This window comes from Cynara cardunculus (assembly GCF_001531365.2).
Source record: "Cynara cardunculus var. scolymus isolate 2C chromosome LG 13, CcrdV1, whole genome shotgun sequence".
NCBI lineage: Eukaryota > Viridiplantae > Streptophyta > Magnoliopsida > Asterales > Asteraceae > Cynara > Cynara cardunculus.
This window is the reverse complement of record NC_037540.1, coordinates 7,898,593-7,922,164: the sequence shown is the minus strand read 5'-3', so window position 1 is coordinate 7,922,164 and position 23,572 is coordinate 7,898,593. Positions and strand designations below refer to the sequence as shown.

Below are 23,572 nucleotides of genomic sequence, written 5' to 3'. Positions count from 1 at the left end.
TAAACAAGTCTTCTCTATCCATTGTATATTCTAATTCATTGTAAGAACTCATCTCATATGGATAGAAAGTGAGAATTGTTAGCTTAATTACATGCAGTTTTAATATCGTATATGATTACATGCATGATGCACAAGCTCACACTAAAATAAGTGTAATCATATATGATATTGAAACTTCTCACCTTCTTACAAAATGTTTGACTTCTCGCTTCCTCTAGTTATACACGTTGTCAACATATTTTTATTGTTGCATTCATATTCTCATATAGGAGTGGCAATAGGTCAGGTTGGGTTAGGTTCGGGTTCAACCCATTTATTAAACAGGTTGAAAATCTCAACCCAACCCATTTAATTAAATGGGTTGAGATTTTTCAACCCAACCCAACCTGTTGGGTTAATGGGTTGACAACGGGTTGATCTGTTTACGATTTTCTTAACCCAACCTGTTAAATAAATGGGTTGAACCTGGGTTGACCCATTTAACCCATTTAATTTTAAATAAAAAAAGAACTAGAGTATTTAACTTTTTTGAATAAAACATAACACAACCACAAATACAACCAAATTGTTCAAAGTTTGAATAAAACACAACCACAACAAATATATTGTTCAAAATAAGTTGATTTTTTTTTAAATTCTAAGTAACTCGACTTCCACTTTCATCAACCCAATTTTACTCTCGTACCTAAAATCCTAAGACCATTAGTCCATCAGCAAGTGTAATCCATGTGTACAAAACAACTTCTATGTAGCTTGTATAATTATCTCAATGAAGACGAATGATAACAATTCTCTCTGAGGTATAGGTACAGTGATAGAAACAGATAGCCACATCACACAAGTAACAAATTCAAACTTGAAAGAAATCACTAAAGTTCGATAGAGTCATAAAGTAACAAATAATCAAAGAGAAGCATGAAATTCATATGATCTATACGAAGTTTAACAACAAAATATTAAACAAACATGATTATAAATAACTTACTCTGCTATCGCTCAACAACGCCTCAAGCCCTCAACCTCAAATCGAAAACTGAAAGTCTGAAACCAACCCAAATCTTTGATTGGAGAAGGTAAAACTCAAAAGAATGGGAAAAGATTGATAATCGAAGCGTATGAAGATTGAAGAATTGACGGCAAAGCGTCGAGACTCATGATACTGATTAGTAATGAAGCGTATGAAGAATTGATTATTGAGGGTGCGTTTGGTATGCAGACTACATGGGACGGGACGGGACAAAAAAAAAATAGTCCCATGTTTGGCATGCCATGGATAAAAATTACATGGGACAAGATGGGACTATTTTAAAATCTGATGGGACAAAAGTGGATGATTTTTGTTCCATCAAAAAATGTGGAACAACATGGGACTAAATACAAATTTACTATCTTACCCTTAAAATCCAATAAAAAACTAAACCCTCCTTTCACTATCGTCTCTTTCACACCCCCATTTCCACGACAGAGCTCTTCACATTGCCTCCTTCCACCGCCTTCTTCCATATCGGTATGATTTCTGTTTTGGCATCGATTTCTTTTCTTTTTGACCATAAACCCTAACAAAATCGATTCTACATCGTTCTTCTCTTGGATTCTTGATACTGAAAAGTTTCTTTTTTGAAACTTGAGGGTTCATTTAACTTAAGCTTACAATGCTCTTGTTATCAGGTTCATCTTTTTGTTGCTCTCGGATTGATACACTTTTACCTAGACCAAATATGTATGTCCCTTTTATCATTTCATCATACCCAAAGCAAAAGTAGGTCGAATTGGTTGGGCCTCTGCCCTGGAATGTTTAGGAGGTGCTACTGGTTACAATTGCAATAAATGGGTACAATCATAATTGGCATTTTTCAGATTATATATTTTGCTGCTTTCAGTATCATAGTTCAAGAGTTTGAAAAACAGGAGAACAAGCTGTTATGAGAATTATTTTATATAGAATATAACGAGTCATGTTACACGATTGAACTAGTTAGTATACGGCAAGTAGCATATTTATTGCAATTACATATAGGAGAACAAGCTGTTTAAGGGTAATATGGTCATTTTAACAGTTTTGTCATGTCCTCTCCTAGTTGTACCAAACATGGGACAAACAATTAGTCCCGTCCCGTCCTGTCCAGTCTGCGTACCAAACACTACCTTAAGGATTGAAATCGAAGAGTCATCATGAAACTTGTGCCAATTTATTTAAGAAAAAACAAAATAAAAAATAAAATAAATATAATATTAAGAATAAAATAAATTTATATGATATTTTAAGTGGGTTGAAAACATGTTGAAAACGAGTTGAAAACAGGTTGAACATTTCAAACCAACCCAACCCATTTATTTAAATGAGTTAGACGGGTTAATTTAATTTATTTAAATGGGTTGAAAATCTCAACTCAACCTGCTAATTCTGGGTTAGGTCATTTTTTGCCACCCCTATACTCATATGTACTCTGCCAAAACAAGAATTAAGAAATAAGCATTTCGACATATTTTTCTTCGCCAACTTAACCGTTATTTCTTACATATGATTGTCGCGGGACTGATACTAGGGGGATGCGTTGAAGGACGACGCATACCTTTTTTTAGCAGATATATTTATCATCGTCGTTTCTTAATTATACAACATAAAAACCATTAGTTTAGTTGGTGTCAATCTATCCAGGATGCACCCAACGCCTGTGCCATGAAGCTATAACAATCTACCGATTCATCAATCTGCAATCCAGGTTCCCAAAATCCATATACTCATTTCTGCAAATATATATTTATATACACGTATAAACTCGGAGAAAAAAGAAGCTAAAGTTAGTCGCGTACCCTTTTCTGTGTTGAGCTCCCACACCCGTGCCCAGCCTTGGTACTGATTCGTGCGATGATGGGGTTAGTCTGTGGGCTGTTCTTCACACTTGTACATAGCTCATGCTGCATCGTCTACATCATGACCAATCAAACTATGTGAATCTAATTGTTAGAAAAAAACATGATTTATTTTGTTTGAAAACATAGTTTTGGAGGCTAACGGCAGCTAATATCTATAATGGTGGTCGCAAAATTTTTTTGGCACAATATCTAATATTTTTTGATACATAATATCTAATACGCACCGATAATAACTTCAAGGTGTGTAGTGGGACGACACGGTCATCATGATCAGCGGTTAGTAACATCGTAGACGGATACTGAGTAGCCCTGATCGAAGAATCTTCCCATGGTCGCTTAACGTTATGCAGCGGCGAGTACCTTATATACAGGAGAATGATTGGTACATTAATTAATGCAAAAATTTGTCATGAAAATATGATCCTAAGAGTTTGGCATGATCATCCTCACACCAAGTCTTTTTTGTTAGCCGTGGAGTCTGGGTCAGCTTGCGTCTATCTCAACTAATTCCATGGGCCCTGGAGTACAACCAGAGAAATCCGCACTGGCCTTGGAGGGATTTGAACTACTAACAATTGGAGAAGAGTCCCAACAACACGAGCCTTATTACATTAGATTCACAAGGATCGGTGATTGAGACTGTTCGTCTCAAGCCTAGACCAACAAAATGATGGCATAATTGGCTCTTCAAAAGCCCGCCAGGATAGGTCTTAACCGGTCCCTATACCGAAATTTGGCTTAACCCATTCTTTACCCAATCCTTTTTTTTGTAATTATAGAACATGTACATATTTATATTTCAGTAGGAATGAGATCGGGAAAGAACCTTGAAGAAATAATGAACTAAAGAACTGATCCAAACTGTTAGATTAAGATGCGCCAACAAATTGGAGCCAAACAAATTACAAAAAAAATGATCAGATTTTTATCTGTAATTAGATATTCATTTTGATATATATTTTTTCATATTCTTTATTGATTCTTCAGTTTCTTTTTTTCAAGGTTCTCCTGGACGTGTATATTTTACGATTAAAAAAATAAATATTAAATTAGATTTCCTATAATATCCCTCAAACTAACCATTATGACCTCGAAATTGTATTTCTACAAGTAAAAATAATAATAAAAACAAATATTTTTTTTACTGTTCTGACTCGAGCGATTAGACTTTGCAATAAACCGGCCCACGATAAAAGAATATGACTGAGTAGGTTTTGGGCCTAAATCAGTTTTAATTATGGTTCTTCATGTGACCTTGTCCTAGTTGGGCCTGTCTTGGGCCTTGGGTACATTTGTGCATCTTTGCCGGTTACTAAAAAAACATTGATGAATGACTCACTTGATTAGGTGATGGAAGTCCTCTTCTTTATCTGAACAACCAAACTCGGGTACCCATGCGTGACCTAAAGCACGAGAACCATCATTCATGGCATGCAAACAAACAATGGTTGCTTGGTGAAACGACTCCATTAAGGAATATGGACTCACCGATGGTAAACTTGTGGTATCGTAGCATGTCCATGACCCCGGCATGAGCTAGAGCACAACCAAATAGATCCGGTCTCTGTGGCACCCACAATTCATGATTCAGTGTCCTGTTATTATTTGGGTATGTTTTTTTATAACAGTGGATGGATGTCTGGGCCAGCTAATGCGCACCTTCAATAATCCCATAAATATGACTCTAAGGGACTCATCCCATAACTAATCCCATATAGTGGAGAAAGATACATACCTGATTGAGGCAAGCACCAATGAGGGTGCCGCCATTGCTTCCACCTTCGATGCATAACTTGCTAGGGTTGGTGTAACCGGTTGAAACAAGGTACTCCGCAGTTGAAATGAAGTCATCGAAGCTATTTTGCTTGTTTGCAAGGGAACCCGCTTGGTGCCATTCTTCGCCATACTCTCCACCACCACGGATATTTGCTACACAAAATACGACACCTAAATATCGTGCCAAAACAACACGAGTAATGTCAAACGATGGCGTTAAACTAACACCATATCCACCATATCCATACAACAAACAAGGGTGCGATCCATCCAAAACTATGTCCTTTCTAGCGACAATAAACATCGGGATATGTGTTCCGTCCTTACTACGTACAAACACCTGAAAGATTAGAAAACGTTAAAATGTATCTCTTTAAAATTTATTGGTATGAGTTATGTGGAACCCCATCAGATCACTCTTAAAAAAGGTTTACCTGATTAGCCTGATACGCAGCTTGATTGAATCCTTGAACCACAATCTCGCGTAAAACCCTCATTTTTGGAACCCTAGCTTTCAAATCATACTCATAAACCATACCCGGGGTGATGAAGCTACTAAGCTTGATGAAAAACACATTGTCTTCACGCCTAGCGCTAATGTAGTCAACACTACCGATATCAATGGGCAGTGTATGCAACAAGTTACCTCTTTCCAAGTCGCGTATCTGTAAAACATGTTTGCAATCCTTCAAATAACTCACAATCATCTGGTTTTTGTTTATTGGTAAAACCGACTCAATCACATCCTTTTCAGATTCACGTAGGATTTCAGTCCATATACTCGGGTTTTTGAGATCTAGTCGAACTAACTTGTATCTTGGAGCATTCTTGTTAGTCAAGAACGTAAAGATTGTGTCATCGTTAGAAATGGCTCCATAAAATGCCTCAAAATTATCGATAACCTTCACGAAAGGGAGATTCCCTTTGCCTCTATGGCCTTCAAGACCATTAGGTAACGTAGATAGATCACAACAATAGAATTTGTTGAGGCGTGCCGCACCTTTACATATATTAAGGAGTAGATACTGCAAACAATACATAAATAGCTTATATTTGACATTAATTTCTTAATCTTGTAAAACTTATAAGAAATATAGAAACAAATTAAACACGGAGATTTGTAACACGTACCTTTCCATCATCCGCCAGTCGTGCTTCAAGAATATGTGTCGGGTTTTCAAGATTATTCCAACATAATATATCTTCGGATTGTTTTGACCCTAAAAAATGATAGTAAAGTTGATGATTGTGGTTAACATTCACTTCTGTGCCGGCATCCATATTTTCGGTCTCCCTATTCAACGAATTAAATGTCACACAAACTTCTCAAACCATGATTTAAAGAAGAGACAATTAAACCAAAACATTATAATTAATAATATTGAATTACTTTGGAGCAGGATATCGACAGTAGAAAAATCCCTTTGAGTCGTGAGTCCAACTTATCCATGAAAATTTCACCTACCAAACAACCATTGAGAATTTTAGAACCTTTTTGTTTATTTTATAAAAAAAAACACGAATGAATTACAATTTCCGTCCTTGCGGTTTAGTAACTTTAACCTACTTTAAAAAAATTATTGAAACGGGTTCCTACGGTTGTATTTTTTAAAGAGATAAGTCATTATGGTTGCATTTTATTACGAGTTGGGTCCTTGTGTTTGCAAATCTTTAACGAGCTGGGTCCCTGAATGAATTAATGATTTGGGTCCACATGATTGAATTAGGGACATGACTCCTTAAAAAAATTGCAACTATAAAGACCCAACTCATTAATTTTTTTTTTAAAATAGAGACTTGAACCTTTAAAAACACCAAACCATAGGGACTAAAAATGTAATTCACTCATAAAACAATAAAGTAATGTTTGACGTCTATCTTTGTTTATCGGGTTTTTTGAAAACACGAAATATGGTTTTATAATATTCCTATCGTGAACCATAAACTAGTTTATTTTTTGAATTTATTGGAAAAGTATTGTTTAATTAACCACAAACTATCTTATTTTTTAAGTGTATAAGTAATATCAAAAGTTACCCAAGAAAGTTTGTCGGGCTCAACGGTTCTATGATCCACACTCATAACTTGTATGGTCAACCAGTCGCTTCCGCTTGAGCTTAAACCGTAAGCCAAGTATCTTGCATCATGGCTAACCTCAAAACCTCTTAGCGCCACAGCTCCATCGTGGCTTAGTACATTTGGATCCAACAAAACGCCCCCTTCTTCATCCAAACTCTCCTGAAATTCTCAAGAAAATATGCTTTTAACTAAAAATAAAATTATTTAATAAATTAAAAATTATTGGTAACGGAAAACTTCAAATGGATTCATATATCCTCTTGTTTAGCCATTTTATAAGAATAATCGTTGTATAACATTTGTACAGTATACATGTTTTAGAATAAAAAATTTGAATAAAATACATGTTTTAAAAATTATTTAGATGGTTATCAATTACATTTAATACAATAATTATAGACACTGCCACACCTTTTAGACTTAAGGGCCGTTTACCAAACGCTTACTCGGGTAAGTGAACACCAAGTCACATTACTTTACCGGATAAATATGGTAAGGACCTAAAATCTTACCCAGTAAGAGCGAGACAAGGACCAAGAATCTTACCCGGTAAGTGAGGACGACGAATCTTACCACAGTAAGCACTTACCAGGTAAATTGTTTCATACGATACCGTTTTGGTGGACTAAAATCTTACCCGATAAGTCAATGTTAGTGTTAAATTTTCTCGATAAGCGCTTATCGGGTAAGTGTTTGGTAAACAGCCCCTTATATTATAATCTAATATTTGTTAAGTATTTACCGAGTAATAAGTAACGTGTAATCATACTTTCTTATTTCTTTTAATATATGTTGAGTATTTATGGGGTACTAATTTACATGGTGGTGGTTGTATTATTTGTCTAGTTTTAATCAAATTAACTATCATTAATGTAAACATCAAGACTGAAGAAATTTTTGAAGAAATAAATGTTTAATTTTACAACCATTACTGATAATGTGTTAGGTGACTTGATTAAAATCTGATGAAACAATATATATATATATATATATATATATATATATAGAGAGAGAGAGAGAGAGAGAGAGATAGAGAGAGACTTGGGATCATATGAGATCAAAGGTTTTTCGTGAGACTCGTAAGACTAATTCTCAACTCTTGGATTAGATCTACAATCTGAACATTCATAATCACAAAATTGCCTCGAGACTTCTTAATAATCACAAAATTGCCACTGTGCAACTTTAGACTATATATATATATATGTGTGTGTGTGTGTGTGTGTGTGTCCGATAATTCTTTTTCTTCGATCATGTAACTTAAATTTTGTCGTTTAAAAAAAAAAACTATTTATTCACATCAGAATGATGATTTTTGTTCAGATCCGTTAACATACATACGTTTAAAAATAATCGTATACATCCAGAATAAGTACTATATGTCGTTTCTAACAACAAAATGGTGAATACCTGCAAATAGAGAATTGGATGAGGGTGGAGGCCAGGATTATGGAAATAAAAATACTTATTCCCTTTCCGAAACGGACATCCATAACGAGGGTAATCAAATGACTTGGTGAGCCTCTCACGAAGCCTTTCTCTGGAATCGCAATTCCCAAGCACTGATTCCGTCACTTTCTTCTGCCTTTCCACAAATTCTTTCACCTCTTCTAAATCAGGATCTTCAAGCCTGTTCATCATACATATTACAAAGAAACAAATAGTCTTAACTTCATAATTATTTGAACCCATAACTTACATGAATTTCTATATCAAATATTATTTATATATGAAATAATTATAGATAAATTATCAACACTTAAAAAAATAAACATCTGATACGATACATAATTTAGAAAATAAGAATAAGTAGAAGTTAAATACTTAAAATAATACATATAGAATCAAAATCCTACAAATTCCGGTGTTTATTTTGTACATTTTTGTTTTGACGAAGAAACGAATGATATGATTCGAAAAAAGTAGTTTAAAGACAAAAAAGAAACTAACACAAAATTACATTACATTACCATCGATAGGGATCCGAAATAGTCATGCCATGATAGTTATCGGCCACAGAATCGTCACGACGAGCAACATGGTATTGCAACGGCTTCCTCACACCACATTCGAAGCCCATACTCAGAGCGAGAGACAGATCGAGATCTTGATTTATGTTTTGAGGAATTGATCAATTCTTATGGTTTTGTTATAATATATAATGAATTAAATGTGGATTCTAGAAATGGTGTGAGATGAGAACACAATGGTTTTGTTTTGTGGGGTTAATGTTATTTATTCCAATTCCCATGGTCTTATGTGTTCAAGATTCCTCTTTGAAAACAAGAAAATGTTGACATTTTGTTTCATTGTGTCTTCATTCTACTATTTTTAAGTAATTTGGGGAGAATAGCACCGTTTTTGGCTAAATCCACCCTCATCATAACGTAAATTGACGGTTTTACCCCTCAACGTACCTCCTTGACTCCTCCTCTTGTTTCTACTTGGTTTTTTTTTTTTTTGACATGGATTCGTTATCTCTATATATCAGGATTGATGGCTGTTATAACAACGATTATGAAGGGTGTTTTAGTCTATTTTGAGTTTAGCAAAGAATAAATACGTGTGTTTTGGTCATTAGATGTGTCTCTAAACAATTATAAATATTTAGCTTGTTTGAGAAAAAAGCATAAAAGATATTCCCTTTGTAAGAAAACAAATATAAATATTTATCCAGGGTGTTCTCAGCATTTATCTCATGCATATATGTGCAAATAATTGCAGTTTTATGGATAACAAAACCTATTTATATTTCGTAATTTATCCAAGATTCACGACCAGAATTAATACCAAAGACAAATTATTGATTTACGGTATTACTATTTTTAGAAGAACTAAGCAAGCACAGGGGGATTACAAGCGGGATTTCTAGAACAATAGCAGTTAGGGTTTGTTGTTGGATTTTGACAACAATTTGGTTCATTGAAGGGATTTCCATCACATGGGAGACTACATATGCATCGAGAATGACCAGGTTGTTCACATACTCCCGGTACGTGACATATGTATCCACTAAATGCCTCAGAATTACAATAACCGTCACAAAAATTGTCTGAACATTTATTAGGATCGACATTGAAATACCTTGGGCATCCCCAACCTGCATACGACAAGTAAAAACAATAAGAGATAGCAAGGTTCCAATAAATTGCAATCATCAACACATAAAATAACTTGATAATATTGGATTATAATCCAAAGCTGACCTAAACAAAAAACATTGGTTGATTTTATGAGTAAGTTATTAGCCTAAATGGTATTCCCTACGTTATTCTTATTCTGAGTTTAGTGGTTCCAGTTTTTATTCTACTTATCCTTTATTGTACCTCTATGCTCTTCTAATTGGAAAATGGCCAAGAGATCGATGACTAATCAACTCTTAATGTTTTTTTAATTTCTTTTTTTATTAACCTGGATATCCAACCCGCTATGTGAGTCGACTAATCCCAGGGCAACTACCTGCTTTGCAGATAGCCCGGAGTCACCGCATTTGAACATCCATGGCCATAAAGGGATTTTTATTCCTCCTTGGATTTGAACCTGAGACCTGCTGGTACTTTCGACCTTTGGAGCCAAGCTCAAACCAATCAGGTACCACCCTTGTTGGTTTTTTTTTTAACTTATACATATATATGAACCAAAAATTTATAGGCCACATACTTATATCATCGTATCGATTTAATTACCTAAGGGATGTTTGGTTTGATTAAATGACTTTGAGGTGTGTTAGGTTTGTAGGATTTGAAATGAAATTCTATTCCATTCTTAATAAATAATTTGTAAAATCAATTAAATTACCTTTTTTTTATTAGTTAATTACTAGAAAACATATGTTTTTAACATATTTTAAAGCATTATTATATATAAATCCATGAAATCTTTTAAACTAGACATGGGATTGGAATGAAATTCAATTTCAAATCCCTTCAAATCTTACAAACCAAACAAGACCTAAGTTTGTCCAATTGTCATAAAAATTAAAAATCAAGATATGAAGGTTTAATCACATCATTTTTCACCCTAACATGTTCCAATGGTTTTTTTTCCCAAAGATTAAGGGGGTGTTTACTAAATTCTAACCGGATAAGCATTTACTGTGACTTCGAGCTTCTATAAAGCTCGCTTCGCTCTCTCCGCTGACACGATACACTCCCTAAAAAAATAAGATGACGAGATCTTTAGTTGATGGACGCTCTAACCATCAAGTCATCATCCTCACATACTTTACTGAGTAAGACTCTTGTATATGAAAATGGCATAGTAAGATTGTGGAAATTGGAAAACGTCTCTTACCTAGTAAACGCTAATTCAGTAAGAGTCACCTCTCCTACTTACTAGGTAAGATTCTCCATCCTAGTCAATCCTCTTATTAAGTAAGATTTTCAGTTTTTGTCATGCTCGTTCAGTAAAGTAAGTGATCTGATAACCGCTTCCCTGATTAACATTAATTTGCTTTTCAAGTTTCATATTTTTCTAAAGCAACATAAATAGAACCCAAAGTATTGTCCGATTAGTTCATCTAGGGAAAACCAATAGGGAAATGACTCAAATAGCCATTCTATCCATTAAAATTGGTCTTTTAACCATTTCTCTCCCGAGTTTACCCAAACATCACTATGTCTATAATATCCACATCCGCAATATTGTGGACCTGACTAAAAAAAAAAAAAAAATCAAATTTCACCAAGTTATCAAGTGATAGCATCATAATTGCGAGCATGTCCGTCACAATTGCGGACCTGAGTTGAATCTGATAATTTTTTGTCTTTTATCCAGGTCTGTGATATTGCACATGTGGATATTGTGAACGTAGTGACATCTAGGTAAACCCAAGAGAGGAATCGCTAAGAGACCAATTTGAGTAGATGGAATAGCTATGTGAGTCAATTTCCCGAACCAATATTGGGTACAAGTTTATCTATATTATATTACAAAGCATTGGACAAAAACTCTTTAAAACCATTTTTTATGCATGAAGTACTGTTTATTGATTTAAATTACTTAAAATTCAAGATTACAAGTTGATTGTACGTAAATACAACTTATTGTAACTTCATGTTTGAATTCATGTAACTAACTGCAGATAAACATAATCAAATAGATGATAAACATCTTTTAAATATAAAAAATCTAAAATATAATTAGATTATTATCTTTATAAATTTAAACCAAAAAAATATGAATTAAAGAAATACACAAAAAAGGAGAAATTTTGAATAGTTAGTTTTGTACTAATGTTAATATTATTTTTTTTCAAATTTTTATGATATTTTCATATTTATATTTCATTCAAACATAAAAACATTATTATTTTCTCAAAACTACGTAAAATCGTATTATAATATTAACTCAGACAAAAAAACGAAACATTAAAATCGCGATGTATCTCGCAACATTGTGCGAGTACTCTTTTAATTATAAAACATTTGACAAAAACTCTTAAAAACCATTTTTATGCATGAATCACTGTGTATTAATGATATTACTTAAAAAAATTAAAATTACAAGTAAATTGTGCGTAAGTACAACTTATTAAAAGTTTATTTTTGAATTCTTATAACTAACTACAGATAAATATAATCAAATATAATATAAATATCTCATTTTAAATATAAAAAATCTAAAATATAATTATGATAATTATTGAGTTCTAACATAATCATTATCCTCATAAAAAATTTATTGTTTAGCCAAAAATAAATTACTTCACTATTTGACCTTAATTAAACTATAATAAAAATTTGAATTAAAGAAATTGTACATAAAAACGAGAACTTTTAAATATTTAATTTGATATTAATATTGATATATTTTTTCAAAATTTAATGATGCTTTTAAATTTATTTTTATTTAAAAGTAAAAACATTATCTTTTTCAAAACCACATAAACCGTATTATATCAACAGAGACAAAAATAAAATAAAAATGTATCTCATTACATTACGCGAGTACCCTTGTCCTTCTAAACCAATTCAAGGTACTAATCATGGCGTTGAGAGTGACGTGAATGAGGCTAGCTAATTACTTTGGCATTTAGGGCTCCCAAATTATAACTGTTTTGGAAAAATCATTTTGTAACACAAAACTTGTATTTGTGTAACCATAATGAAACCATCAGTGTCACATTTTTTTAATTAATTTCCCTAAATGAATTCAGAATTCATACAACTTTTAGCATTTTATTGAAATATAATTAAAACCCAAAATTAATTTAGATACATATGCATATAAAGTTGGGTTAAAACGAGAATATGATTAAATTAAAGAAAGAATACGAGAACATTTATATCATATATGATTTTAGACTTTAGAGTCAAATCATATGTGATTAGAGAACATTGTCAAACCACGGCCGCAAGCACAACCCCGCGACCTAGGTGGTTTGACTTGTTTCTTAATCATATATTCTCGTTTTAATCTTTGTGTGTACATGTATAAAGAGATATTCAAATGAAAAACAACCTTGACTTTACAAGAATGCGATCAACTTTATCACATGTGATACTATGGTCAATCATATATGTGTGATTAATGGTGTTTTTTTATAATTAAAACCAAGGGATGCGCATGACTTGGCCCGCTACCTAGGTCGCTGCCAAGGTCACTCGACTCTCTGATAAGTGTTCTCACATTCTCATAAAATTATGGTGTTTTCGTTTAAACCCACCTCTACATACAAAAACCCACAAATATAACTGTGTATGAATGTGTGTGTATGCATATATATGTATGTATGTATGTATGTATGTATGTATGTATGTATGTATGTATGTATGTATGTATGTATGTATGTGTGTATAACGAAAAGGAGGATCATACCAAATGCAATGGAAATATAGAGGGTTTATATCTGATATACGAAACCCAAAACAGATAAAAATAATTTTTGCGTCTCCATAATTATAATGGTTTATTTTTAAACTTTTACCTATGAATTTTGGTTCTAAAAAAGTTAAAAAATACAACTTAAATGACGTATCAGTTTTATTAAAAATACCAAAAAAAATCAAAAAAAATAATAATAAAAGGCTGGATCGCCCTTGGGGGCGATGAGACAGCCTGGATCGCCCCCTAGGGCGAGGTCAAACCCAGTCTTCGAGGTGAACAGTAATTTTCTTTTAAGAATTTTTTTTAGAATTCAAATGTACGGATCTCCCCAAAAAAAGTACGGATCTCCCCAAATCAGTACGGATCGCCCTTTGGGGAGATCTGGGTGGTCAAATACGCAAAACCTCTAAAACCCGGTTATTTTGTGGCAAAAGGTTGTATAAAATGGTTATTTTTTATAAATTCCCTTTATTAACAGATTAATTTGAATTTGATAATTTCTCAAATTTTGATGATTGATAAACATTAAACAATATAAATTGCCTTAATGAGTTAATATTCTTTTATATAGGGAGAGAGGAGAGATCAAACACAAACCATCCGATTTGTACAAACCGTATAAACCACCCTCATCCATCGATTTCATTGTTTAATCTTATGAAATTTTTTCATGAAATTGTTTCATATAATTTTTTTTATGAAGTTGTTTCATATATGGTTATGAAATTGTTTCATATAATACTTAAYGAAATTTTAATGAAACTGTTTCATGTATTTCTCTAAAATTAAAATAATGAAAATGATAATATCCATGATTCTCATAATTATAAAAAAATGAACAAAATGAAAAATTATGATTGATTGAATGAGATTTATACGGTTTGTACAAATAAAGTGGTTTGCAAAGTAAACCTCTCATCTATATATGTGTGTGTGAGAGAGTATCTCTAACAATTTTTCAAAGCTTTCTCTAATTATTTTAAAAATAAAAAACAAAAAAAATAAATATACAACCGGTCTCTTTATTTTGAAAGTTTTAACGTTGTTTATTAAAATATTCTATTATATTTAATACTTCAACAAACTTTCACATAAAAATAGATTAAAAAAATTGATGGATGTTTTCTATCTTCACTTTTTCGAGTTTCTCTATTTTCAAAAATGGTTTGGGAAAAAAATTAAAACCAAAATTCATCAAAAAAAATTGTAAAATCTCTATACAATCAATTATAAGGAAGCTGTTGAAATTTAAGAAATCATAAATCGACTCAAAATATATGTCAATAAATACTATTCTTTCTAGAAAAATACTTTCAACAATCTGAAATGGATAATTATAGACGTCCCATATTTGTTAGTTCCAGACATGTACACAAGAAAAAGTCCGTGTTTACGGTTCGAATATCTGTATAGTCAACGATCATTTGGTTGGTTTTTTAAATCCGAACATCCAAAATGGCTATGAGCCTATGACATTAAAAACAAATTAAACTACAACCCGAGTACTTTCTCCAACTTTTGAGGAACCTTGGTCACAACCCTCTCATACGAATTCTAGCCACTGTTTCACATATTTGAGAGCATTTAAATTAATATGCTACACTCACCCAATTTGAAGTTTTGTTGGTCTTAGGATATAATGATTTACACGGTATGTGTTTGTAGAAAAAGGATTGAATACAAACACAAAAATTTTCACGTTTAATTCTATATTTTTTATTAAAACAAAGAATTACAGATTGTTGTGGAAGCTAGGAATGTGAGACATATAATCTTAACAATCTGGCTGGTGATAAATTTGTTAATAGTTTGTCACCAGCTGAAAGAGTGAGAAATGAGGGTACTCTTTCAGATCTGAAGAACTTAGATAGTTCTCCAAAAAGTGATGATGATTTTGCAGAAGAAACTATCACTCATAAGTTTTTTTCAAAATGGTTGAGTTGTATCGTATGACAATGATGACCTTTTATAACCACCATTGCGTTGAATGTTGTTTGCCAACTTTAATGCATATATTTATTTGATTTGTTGATCCATGCATGTTTGTACTCTTCATTTCAGTCTTTGAAGTTGATGTAACCATTTGTTAACTCAACTCATCCTTGTCTATGCAGAGGGAACAATAAAGGAAGTATGATACTGGCTATTAAACTAATATTTTAGAACTTGCTTTGGATGACATGCTAAGCATGTTCCCATACAAGGACCCGTGTTGGTGAGCCAAACTTTTTGGACAAGTTTGCAGTCCAAAATCGGCTTGCTGGTAGTAGTATTTAGCAAACTACTATTTGACTTTTCTTGTATTGATCTTCTTTAGGCTAGATGACAAACCAATCCACTTTTGTGACGATCTTCATCTCACTTCAACTAGTCTTCGATTTCATTAAAGGTTTTTTTGTTCTTGGATTAATACAAATAGTTACAAGACTTTTATAAAGGAAAAAACATCTTTTTTATCCTGAAATATAAGTTATAGATCAGTACCCAACTATAGATTGATTATGAAATCAGAACATCGGATTAAAATAATTTAGAATAAAATGTAAGTTCTTGAAAATCAAGATTGAGTGACGTGGAGATAGGTCAATGGGATTCTTCCATTCGAATGGAGAATAATCAGATCTAAGATCTGATCTCACATTTCATCCAAGATATGGATCCGATATTGACTAAGATCCGAAGCCTTGATCCTAATAAATTTCTAAGGTTTCGGATGTTAATCCTCTTGCGTTAGATCCGATTAATGTTGTATATCGGATATGAACATTACAAGACAAGTATCAAGAATTTATTTCCAAGTGTTGAATTGGATCCTAGTTGTATTATTTACAAATCTGATGAATGAGACCAACAAATTATTATTGTAATAATATGTGGAACCTTCATATTACCCTCTAAAATATTAGTTAATAACTTTAAGCTAGCCTAGAAAATGTAAAAGCTATATGAAGTAGCTTTTTAAAAAGCTAGCTTATGACAATGGTATAAGCTCTTGCTAGCTTATAATGGGATGGCTAAATACACTCTTATATATATATATATATATATATATATATATATATATATATATATATATATATATAAATGCACCTCTATCTACCAATTTCGTTCTCACATACATCAACATCAGGACATACTTTTTACATTTCTAATACATGAATTGAATTGGTTATGATATAAAAGAGGTGCATATAGCATTACGCTTTATAATTTACCAAATATGATTTTCTCAATAAGGTCAAATCAGTAAGCTGACTCGAAAAACATGACAAAAGCTCTTGCTAAAGTAAGAAAACGTGTACTTGTCGTAGTACAATGGTTTGTTCTACTATAACGATATATTAATGGATCGACACATGTTGAGGTGCTAGAAAAAGTCCACAAGCCAAGCCAAATTGGTGAAGTACACTAAATTGATGATTGTACTCTATCTTCCATTAAACTCTCTAATTTCACATTTGCATATTAAAGTGCGAAGTAAAAGATTTCAAAAGCAAAATTAATGTGCCAAGCAAACCCCAAGGTTACTTCACCTTTTAGTGCAATAGCTTAATCTGACACGCATTAGATTTTTGTATATTGAAAATTGACCTGAACAACTAATAAATTTATCGCTTATCCTTCTGAATTCACGTAATAACGATATCTGAAAATGAATGTTACTTGCTTTAGCCAAATCTACACACAAAGACTTCTTATAGTACTCGTTGTCGGGTAAATACTAGTGAGCTTTAAGCATCCAAAAGATAGGGTTTCATCAATCTTGTGAACTAGAACTGTATAAGGTTTGAAATTCAATCATAAGTTACTTTAGATAATGTTTCAGTAAGATCCAAGGGTTTTTTTTTCACAATTATGCTCCTTATATTTTTCCAATTTATTTTTTAAGATATCGTTTTAATTGTTCTCTAACTTATCAACCAATTTTTACCAAACATGACTAGTTTATTAGCTAACAAATTACCTTATCAGTTATTTTGTCGATTTTAACAAAAACTGTCCATAAAGTTTGTTAGTCTAAATTTGTCTCTGATGTTCATAAAATCTCTTGCCTTTTGTTTTTTCACGTAACTGCCATTAATTTTTTAGATTAACACAATACAAAATCTTCATCTACATGTAGCTTAAATTATGCAATTATCCATTTTTATGGTCCTCACTCTTGTCATAAACTTTCAATTTCATTGTAAGATGAATAGTAACTCCAAATCTAGTTGTACAAATAAAATTTGTGGACTTGTTTTTTATTTTATTTAGGAAAACATGTCCAAAGGGTTTTTTGGTTAATTTTTCATTAAGTCATATATGGATATATGTGAAGAATAATTGTCTCTATTGATTGATAAAAAAAAATTGTTTGGAAGGCTCATTTTTTACCAGATAAGTCATTTTTTATATAATTAAATTATATAAAAAAATTGTTTGGAAGGCTCATTTGGGGTGCGAAAAAAAAAACTTAGCTTTCTGCATAACCCCACCTAAAAACCTTACCAAATAAGTCATTTTTTATATAATTTAATTATTACCAAACAACCATATCTAGTTAACTAAATAAGTTGTGAGTCTCGTTAACTCATTAAGCTGCTAATAAGTAAAGCCTAAAACATGAAAAATTAAAACAAATATGAGATGAAGGATCGTGTGGGAATATGAGTTAAGTTGAGAAGCATAAGAAAAGAAATCTGGATTCTTGATTACTTTTAATCTCACCACCACCCGTTGAATTACGCTTGTCACGAGAATCGATGTATTGCATCTTAATGCACTGCATTAATGTTCATCTTCAGTTATGATTATTTAAAGAATGAAGATTTTTTTGTATTTTTTTCATCATAACTTTCATTCTCATCAGAAATAAAATCTATAAATATAAATTTTTATAATTGACAGGAAGGCTCCACCGAAACAGTGTAAATACGGTTTAATGTCACCCACCCAATTTAATATAATACTGTAATTAAATTAAATTCAATTCAATTACTTATTAAGCTATGTAGTTAATTTTTTTCCACCCACACAAAATTAAATATAATTTAAATCGTTATGAATGTAATTAAAAAATCAACCTCACCAACTCCATTTAATCTCGATCGATATAAGCTCATTCATGTCATACGAAAATCAATGAATAGTATTTCTATTAAAATGAGTTCAAATTTATTAGTTTTGTATGAAATAATTTATGTACTGAAATAGTTACGTAATCAGTTAATAATGAAAACAGAATACAGTTTTCTTTATAATAACAATGAGGAAAAACAATTTATTTAAATCATGTAGCTACGTAGATCATCTCAAAATTAATTTTGTTAAAGCCTAATCAGAACTTATACAAAACAATGTGATTTATATAACTGTTAAACGATATTTTTATGTAACTGATAGATATTAATTGTTGTTTTAATATATAGTTAAAAAAACTATACAAATACAATAACATATAATTTATTTAGGGGTCGTTTACCAAACATTTATCCGGTAAGTGTTTACCGATAAAATTCAACACTATTATTTATTTACCGGGTAAGATTTTTAGTCCACCAAAACGATATCGTATGCAACAAGTTACCCGGTAAGTGCTTACCGTGGTAAGACTCGTCGCCCTCACTTACCGGGTAAGACTCTTGGTTCTTTCTCGCTCTTACCGGGTAAGGTTCTTGGTCCTTACCATATTCATCCGGTGAGGTAATGTGACTTGGTAAACGCTTACCCGAGTAAGCGTTTGGTAAACGGCTCCTTAGTCAAAATATTTGTAAATACATTTAAAAGTATGTTTATTAGTAGTTTAATGGAAGACAAAGCTTATTCGATTAGTTATACATAAGTGTTTATTAGTGATTTTATGATATAGAAATTGATTTATTCGATAAGCTTTGAACCGAGAGTTTTATACGAAAAGATGATTTTTTTCAAACATGTCATTCCAATTAAAAAAAAACACGTTTCTTCCATCTATGAAGATCTTATAAAACAGAAACATTCTCAATTTATACAGACAAATTAATCTGCACAAATAATGTTGTCCATATAGGAGTTAAAGAAAAACCAACCAATTAACCCTAAGTTTTTAAATCAAGCAAATAATGTTGTCCGTATACGAGTTCAAGAGATTCTTCAAAATGAAGAATTAAAAGTCAAAATCTCTCAAAAGATATTATATTAGATTACAATATTAATTATATTATTAAAATACTCAATATTTTTCATAAAATATTAGTTTTCTATCTTATACATTTAATTGTCATTGGTATGAAGAATAAATAATTCCGGTTATATTTTTACAGATCGATAAAAATATCCTAAACACATGTAAATTTAAGGGATCCGGTTTAAAATATCACATTTAACAAGTGTTATTTGGGATGGTTGGAAGGAATAATTTTGAGTACAGTTTACTCATATATTTTGAAGAAAAAAAACATGTGAAACTGATAATTTGACATGTAAACAGAAAGGGAGTGGTGGAGAGAGGTGTCACCACCGTCGCCATTGAAGAAAGAAACAAAAGCACAAATTTATGTCCCCGGCAGGCAAGATGGGGCCACCACCTCCATCCATGTTGACGTTACGATACACACATAACTGTAAAGAACCCACCTTTAATCCCTTTAACGCTTTTTCTACCTTTCTTTTTCACTCTTCTCCGATCACACTCTGCACCCCCCCAATCATATCAACCCTCTGCAAATTCACCACATTCCGATTAACAAATCATTGCTTCAATGGAAATTTTATCATCGGATGATGAATCTGATCACCAGAGTCACAGGTTTGAGGATTATAGTCTTAGTGCCGACGTTAGCGAATCCGAGAGTTGTGGGGCTTCCTCTTTTGATTCTCCGGTCGCTTCTACTTCTCGCAGTACTCCGCCATTGGTAGGACCTCACTTCAATTCCTACTTGCCGGTTCCTTCTCCGATCAAACCGCCGCCCCTCGCTGGTGGAAACTACACCGGGAAAGCTCAGACCGAAAACCTTACCGGTAATGTATATGAAAAATTCCTCTGCTCAGTAAAACAAATTCACAATTGCAATGTTAACAAATATGCATTTTGTTACGATTTACAAACTTGTGGGACTAGCAATTGTGAGATTTGGAGCTTATTTTGTTCAGATTTCTGAATCGATCTTCCTCCAATTGAAGTTCCCAAACATTCCCTTGAATCAAATCGAAAATTGACAATTATTGATGTGACCTCAAAAGTAGGGAAGTAGTATTAATTGCTATAAAGATTTCCTGTTTAGCTTGATGATGACCTAAAGATGGAAAAAGTTCGATTTTTTCTGCAGGGTTTTTTTAGTTGTTTCTAATTCTTCAGTTATCTGCAGAGGCTCAATTGATGAAAGATCGATTTTCTAAGCTGTTGCTTGGAGAAGATATGTCTGGAAGAGGAAATGGTGTTTGTACTGCTCTTGCCATCTCCAATACAATCACACGTCTTTCTGGTTTGCCAATTTTTCTAACTCATCAATTCCATTGATTTCTTAGTTTTCGATCGAAAAAAATGTAATGCATCTGCTTGATGATCATTTCCAGCTACTGTATTTGGAGACCTGTGGAAATTGGAACCCCTGAGTCCAGAGAGCAAGTCAATGTGGAGAAAAGAGATGGAATGGGTTCTATCAGTAAGTGATTCCATTGTTGAGCTTACTCCATCATTTCAAGAATTCCCGAATGGCGGAACCTTTGAGGTTATGGTAACCCGACCCAGGTCCGATTTGTATGTAAATCTTCCGCCACTCAGAAAGCTAGACGCGATGCTAGTAAGCATGCTGGATGGTTTCCATGAGTCAGAGTTTTGTTACGTTGATCGCGGGTTGGTTGCTTCTGATCGTGATAGAAACGTTGAAAGAGTATCCGATAGCCCTTTGATTCAGTATGAAGAGAAATGGTGGCTGCCATTCCCAAAGGTTCCGGCTAAGGGACTGGCCGAAACTACCGTTAGGAGATTGCAACAATGCAGGGATTGCGGCAATCAAATATTCAAAGCTGCTGCTTCCATCAATGGCCATGTGTTGTCCCAGATGGAAGTTCCTAAAGCTTATTTGGAGAGCTTACCTAAGGTATAAAGATCTTGAAAACCTAGATTTTCGGTTTAATCTTGTTGGAGCCCCACATCGCCTAGACTTGTACTATTTCACCATTGGAACCCCCTTAGAGCAATCTAACGGGGTTCCACGTATTTTCACATGGTATCAGAGTCAAAATCGGCCATTTTAGGACTCTCTAGGCAATATATACCCGTCTAGCCTCTGCTCCACACTTTGGAACAATCTGGGCCTGTCTAGCCTCTATTGGAGGGGGCGTGTTTGAGTCCAATGTGGCTAGGCTTAGACCAGGTCTCCTCCATTTATGTTGGAACCTACTTTATCCCGTCAAAGACTCTTTTGGAGGATAATCTCATGGGATTCCACCTATTCTCACAAATCTTATTCAAGATCTCTAATCAACTTTTTTAATCCATTGTCTATGGATTATTTCAGAGTGCTAAAGCGTGTTTAGGCGAAACCCTCCATCACTATATAACGACTGCACAGTTCTCACCCGAATCCCTTCTAGATTACCTGGAGATGTCGTCGGAATGCACCACTCTTCAGATCGCAAACAGGATCGAAGCAGCCATGCATATTTGGACACAGAAATCCTCAAAGCCTCATGGAACCAGAAAGCTATTATGGAGCGGCAATGGTAGCGAAAAAGAAAAAAGTACACTTCTGTCGGGCAGAGCCAACACCCTTTTGAAGAACTTAAAACACCAATTCCCTGGCCTTCCACGAACCACGCTGGATCTTGATAAGATTCAGTCTAACAAGGTATGTTCTTCGGCTTTCAATCCTTCTCTACACTACAACAAAACGGTTTTATAAGATGCCAAAATATGTCAAAATGTTGTAATAAACTGGAAAAATTTACCGATTACAATAAAAAAAGTTCCAACTTTCTTGTTTCTTGATTAGGATGTAGGACAAGCTATTCTAGAGAGCTACTCTAGGGTGATTGAAAGTTTAGCGTTCAACTTAATGGCGAGGATCGATGATCTGCTATATGTAGACGATGCCACCAAGAAACGTGCTGCAGCCGAGGCTGGTTTTGCCGCTAGTCTTCATGCTCAAAGGCCAACATTGCACGGCTATTCATCGTCTTCCATGGTAGCAGCAGGCACAGCGATGAATCGTTGGCCTTCGACAGTTAGGAGCCTAGATAAAAGACGGTTTTCTTACAGTTCAACGAGTAATATCGATTCATTGGAAGAGGCTTTAGAAAGATTAACGTTTAACTAACTAGTTATTGAGGTTTTTGTAGAATATATATATGTATATGGGTTAAATGTACTTGTGAAATTTACTTCCTTCAACTATGGTAACATAAAGTAGCATGTTTTTTGAATTATATAATATTTATATACGATAAAACAGTCCGACACACTCCTAATTTTTAATTTTTGGTAATATTTGAAGCCTTTTGATTTTCTGGAAGGTTGGACTACGGATACCGTTGGTCTTTGGTATAACATACGCTTTTAACTGTAGCCAAATAATCCAAAAACAAAGATGTGACATTTACCAACAAATAAGGCAGATAAAAATGTAGGATCAATAACAAATGCAAATGAGATGTTAAGCAACTAAGAGGTTGTTTACCAAAAACTAAATCAGTAAATACTTATTGGTAAAATTCAATATTATTACTTATTTACCGAGTAAGATTTTAGTCCACCAAAATGGTACCGTATACAACAATTTACCTGACAAGCTCTTATCGTGGTAAGAGTCGCTGCCTTCACTTACCGGGTAAAACTCTTGGTCCTTGTCTCGTTCTTACCGGGTAAGATTCTTGGTCCTTGTCTCGTTCTTACCGGGTAAGATTCTTGGTCCTTGTCATATTCATCTGATAAGGTAATGTGACTTGCTAAGTGCTTACTCGGGTAAGCATTTGATAAACGGCCCCTAAGTGAATAACACCCGCTCAAACACAAAAAGATTATGAAAACATTAAATACAAATATAGAATA

At 33.2% G+C, this 23,572-nt stretch overlaps 2 protein-coding genes across 2 annotated transcripts; one reads left to right on the top strand and one right to left on the bottom strand.

Moving 5' to 3' along the window:
- Positions 1 to 2,468: 2,468 nt before the first annotated feature.
- Positions 2,469 to 8,812, bottom strand: LOC112525797 (prolyl endopeptidase-like). Its single transcript, XM_025136068.1, has 12 exons — positions 8,703 to 8,812; positions 8,143 to 8,362; positions 6,691 to 6,891; positions 6,044 to 6,114; positions 5,785 to 5,947; positions 5,088 to 5,678; positions 4,613 to 4,993; positions 4,366 to 4,441; positions 4,217 to 4,280; positions 3,102 to 3,237; positions 2,815 to 2,928; positions 2,469 to 2,712 (listed from the first exon to the last, which is right to left on the bottom strand). The coding sequence occupies exons 1-12, from the start codon at positions 8,810 to 8,812 to the stop codon at positions 2,647 to 2,649; spliced, it is 2,193 nt and encodes a 730-aa protein (XP_024991836.1). The 3' UTR covers positions 2,469 to 2,646.
- An 11,421-nt stretch (positions 8,813 to 20,233) lies between these two features.
- On the top strand, positions 20,234 to 22,880 carry LOC112525680 (rop guanine nucleotide exchange factor 1-like). The gene is made up of 5 exons (XM_025135902.1): positions 20,234 to 20,541; positions 20,889 to 21,005; positions 21,097 to 21,623; positions 22,044 to 22,373; positions 22,518 to 22,880. The coding sequence occupies exons 1-5, from the start codon at positions 20,283 to 20,285 to the stop codon at positions 22,839 to 22,841; spliced, it is 1,557 nt and encodes a 518-aa protein (XP_024991670.1). The 5' UTR covers positions 20,234 to 20,282; the 3' UTR covers positions 22,842 to 22,880.
- The last annotated feature ends 692 nt before the right edge of the window (positions 22,881 to 23,572 follow it).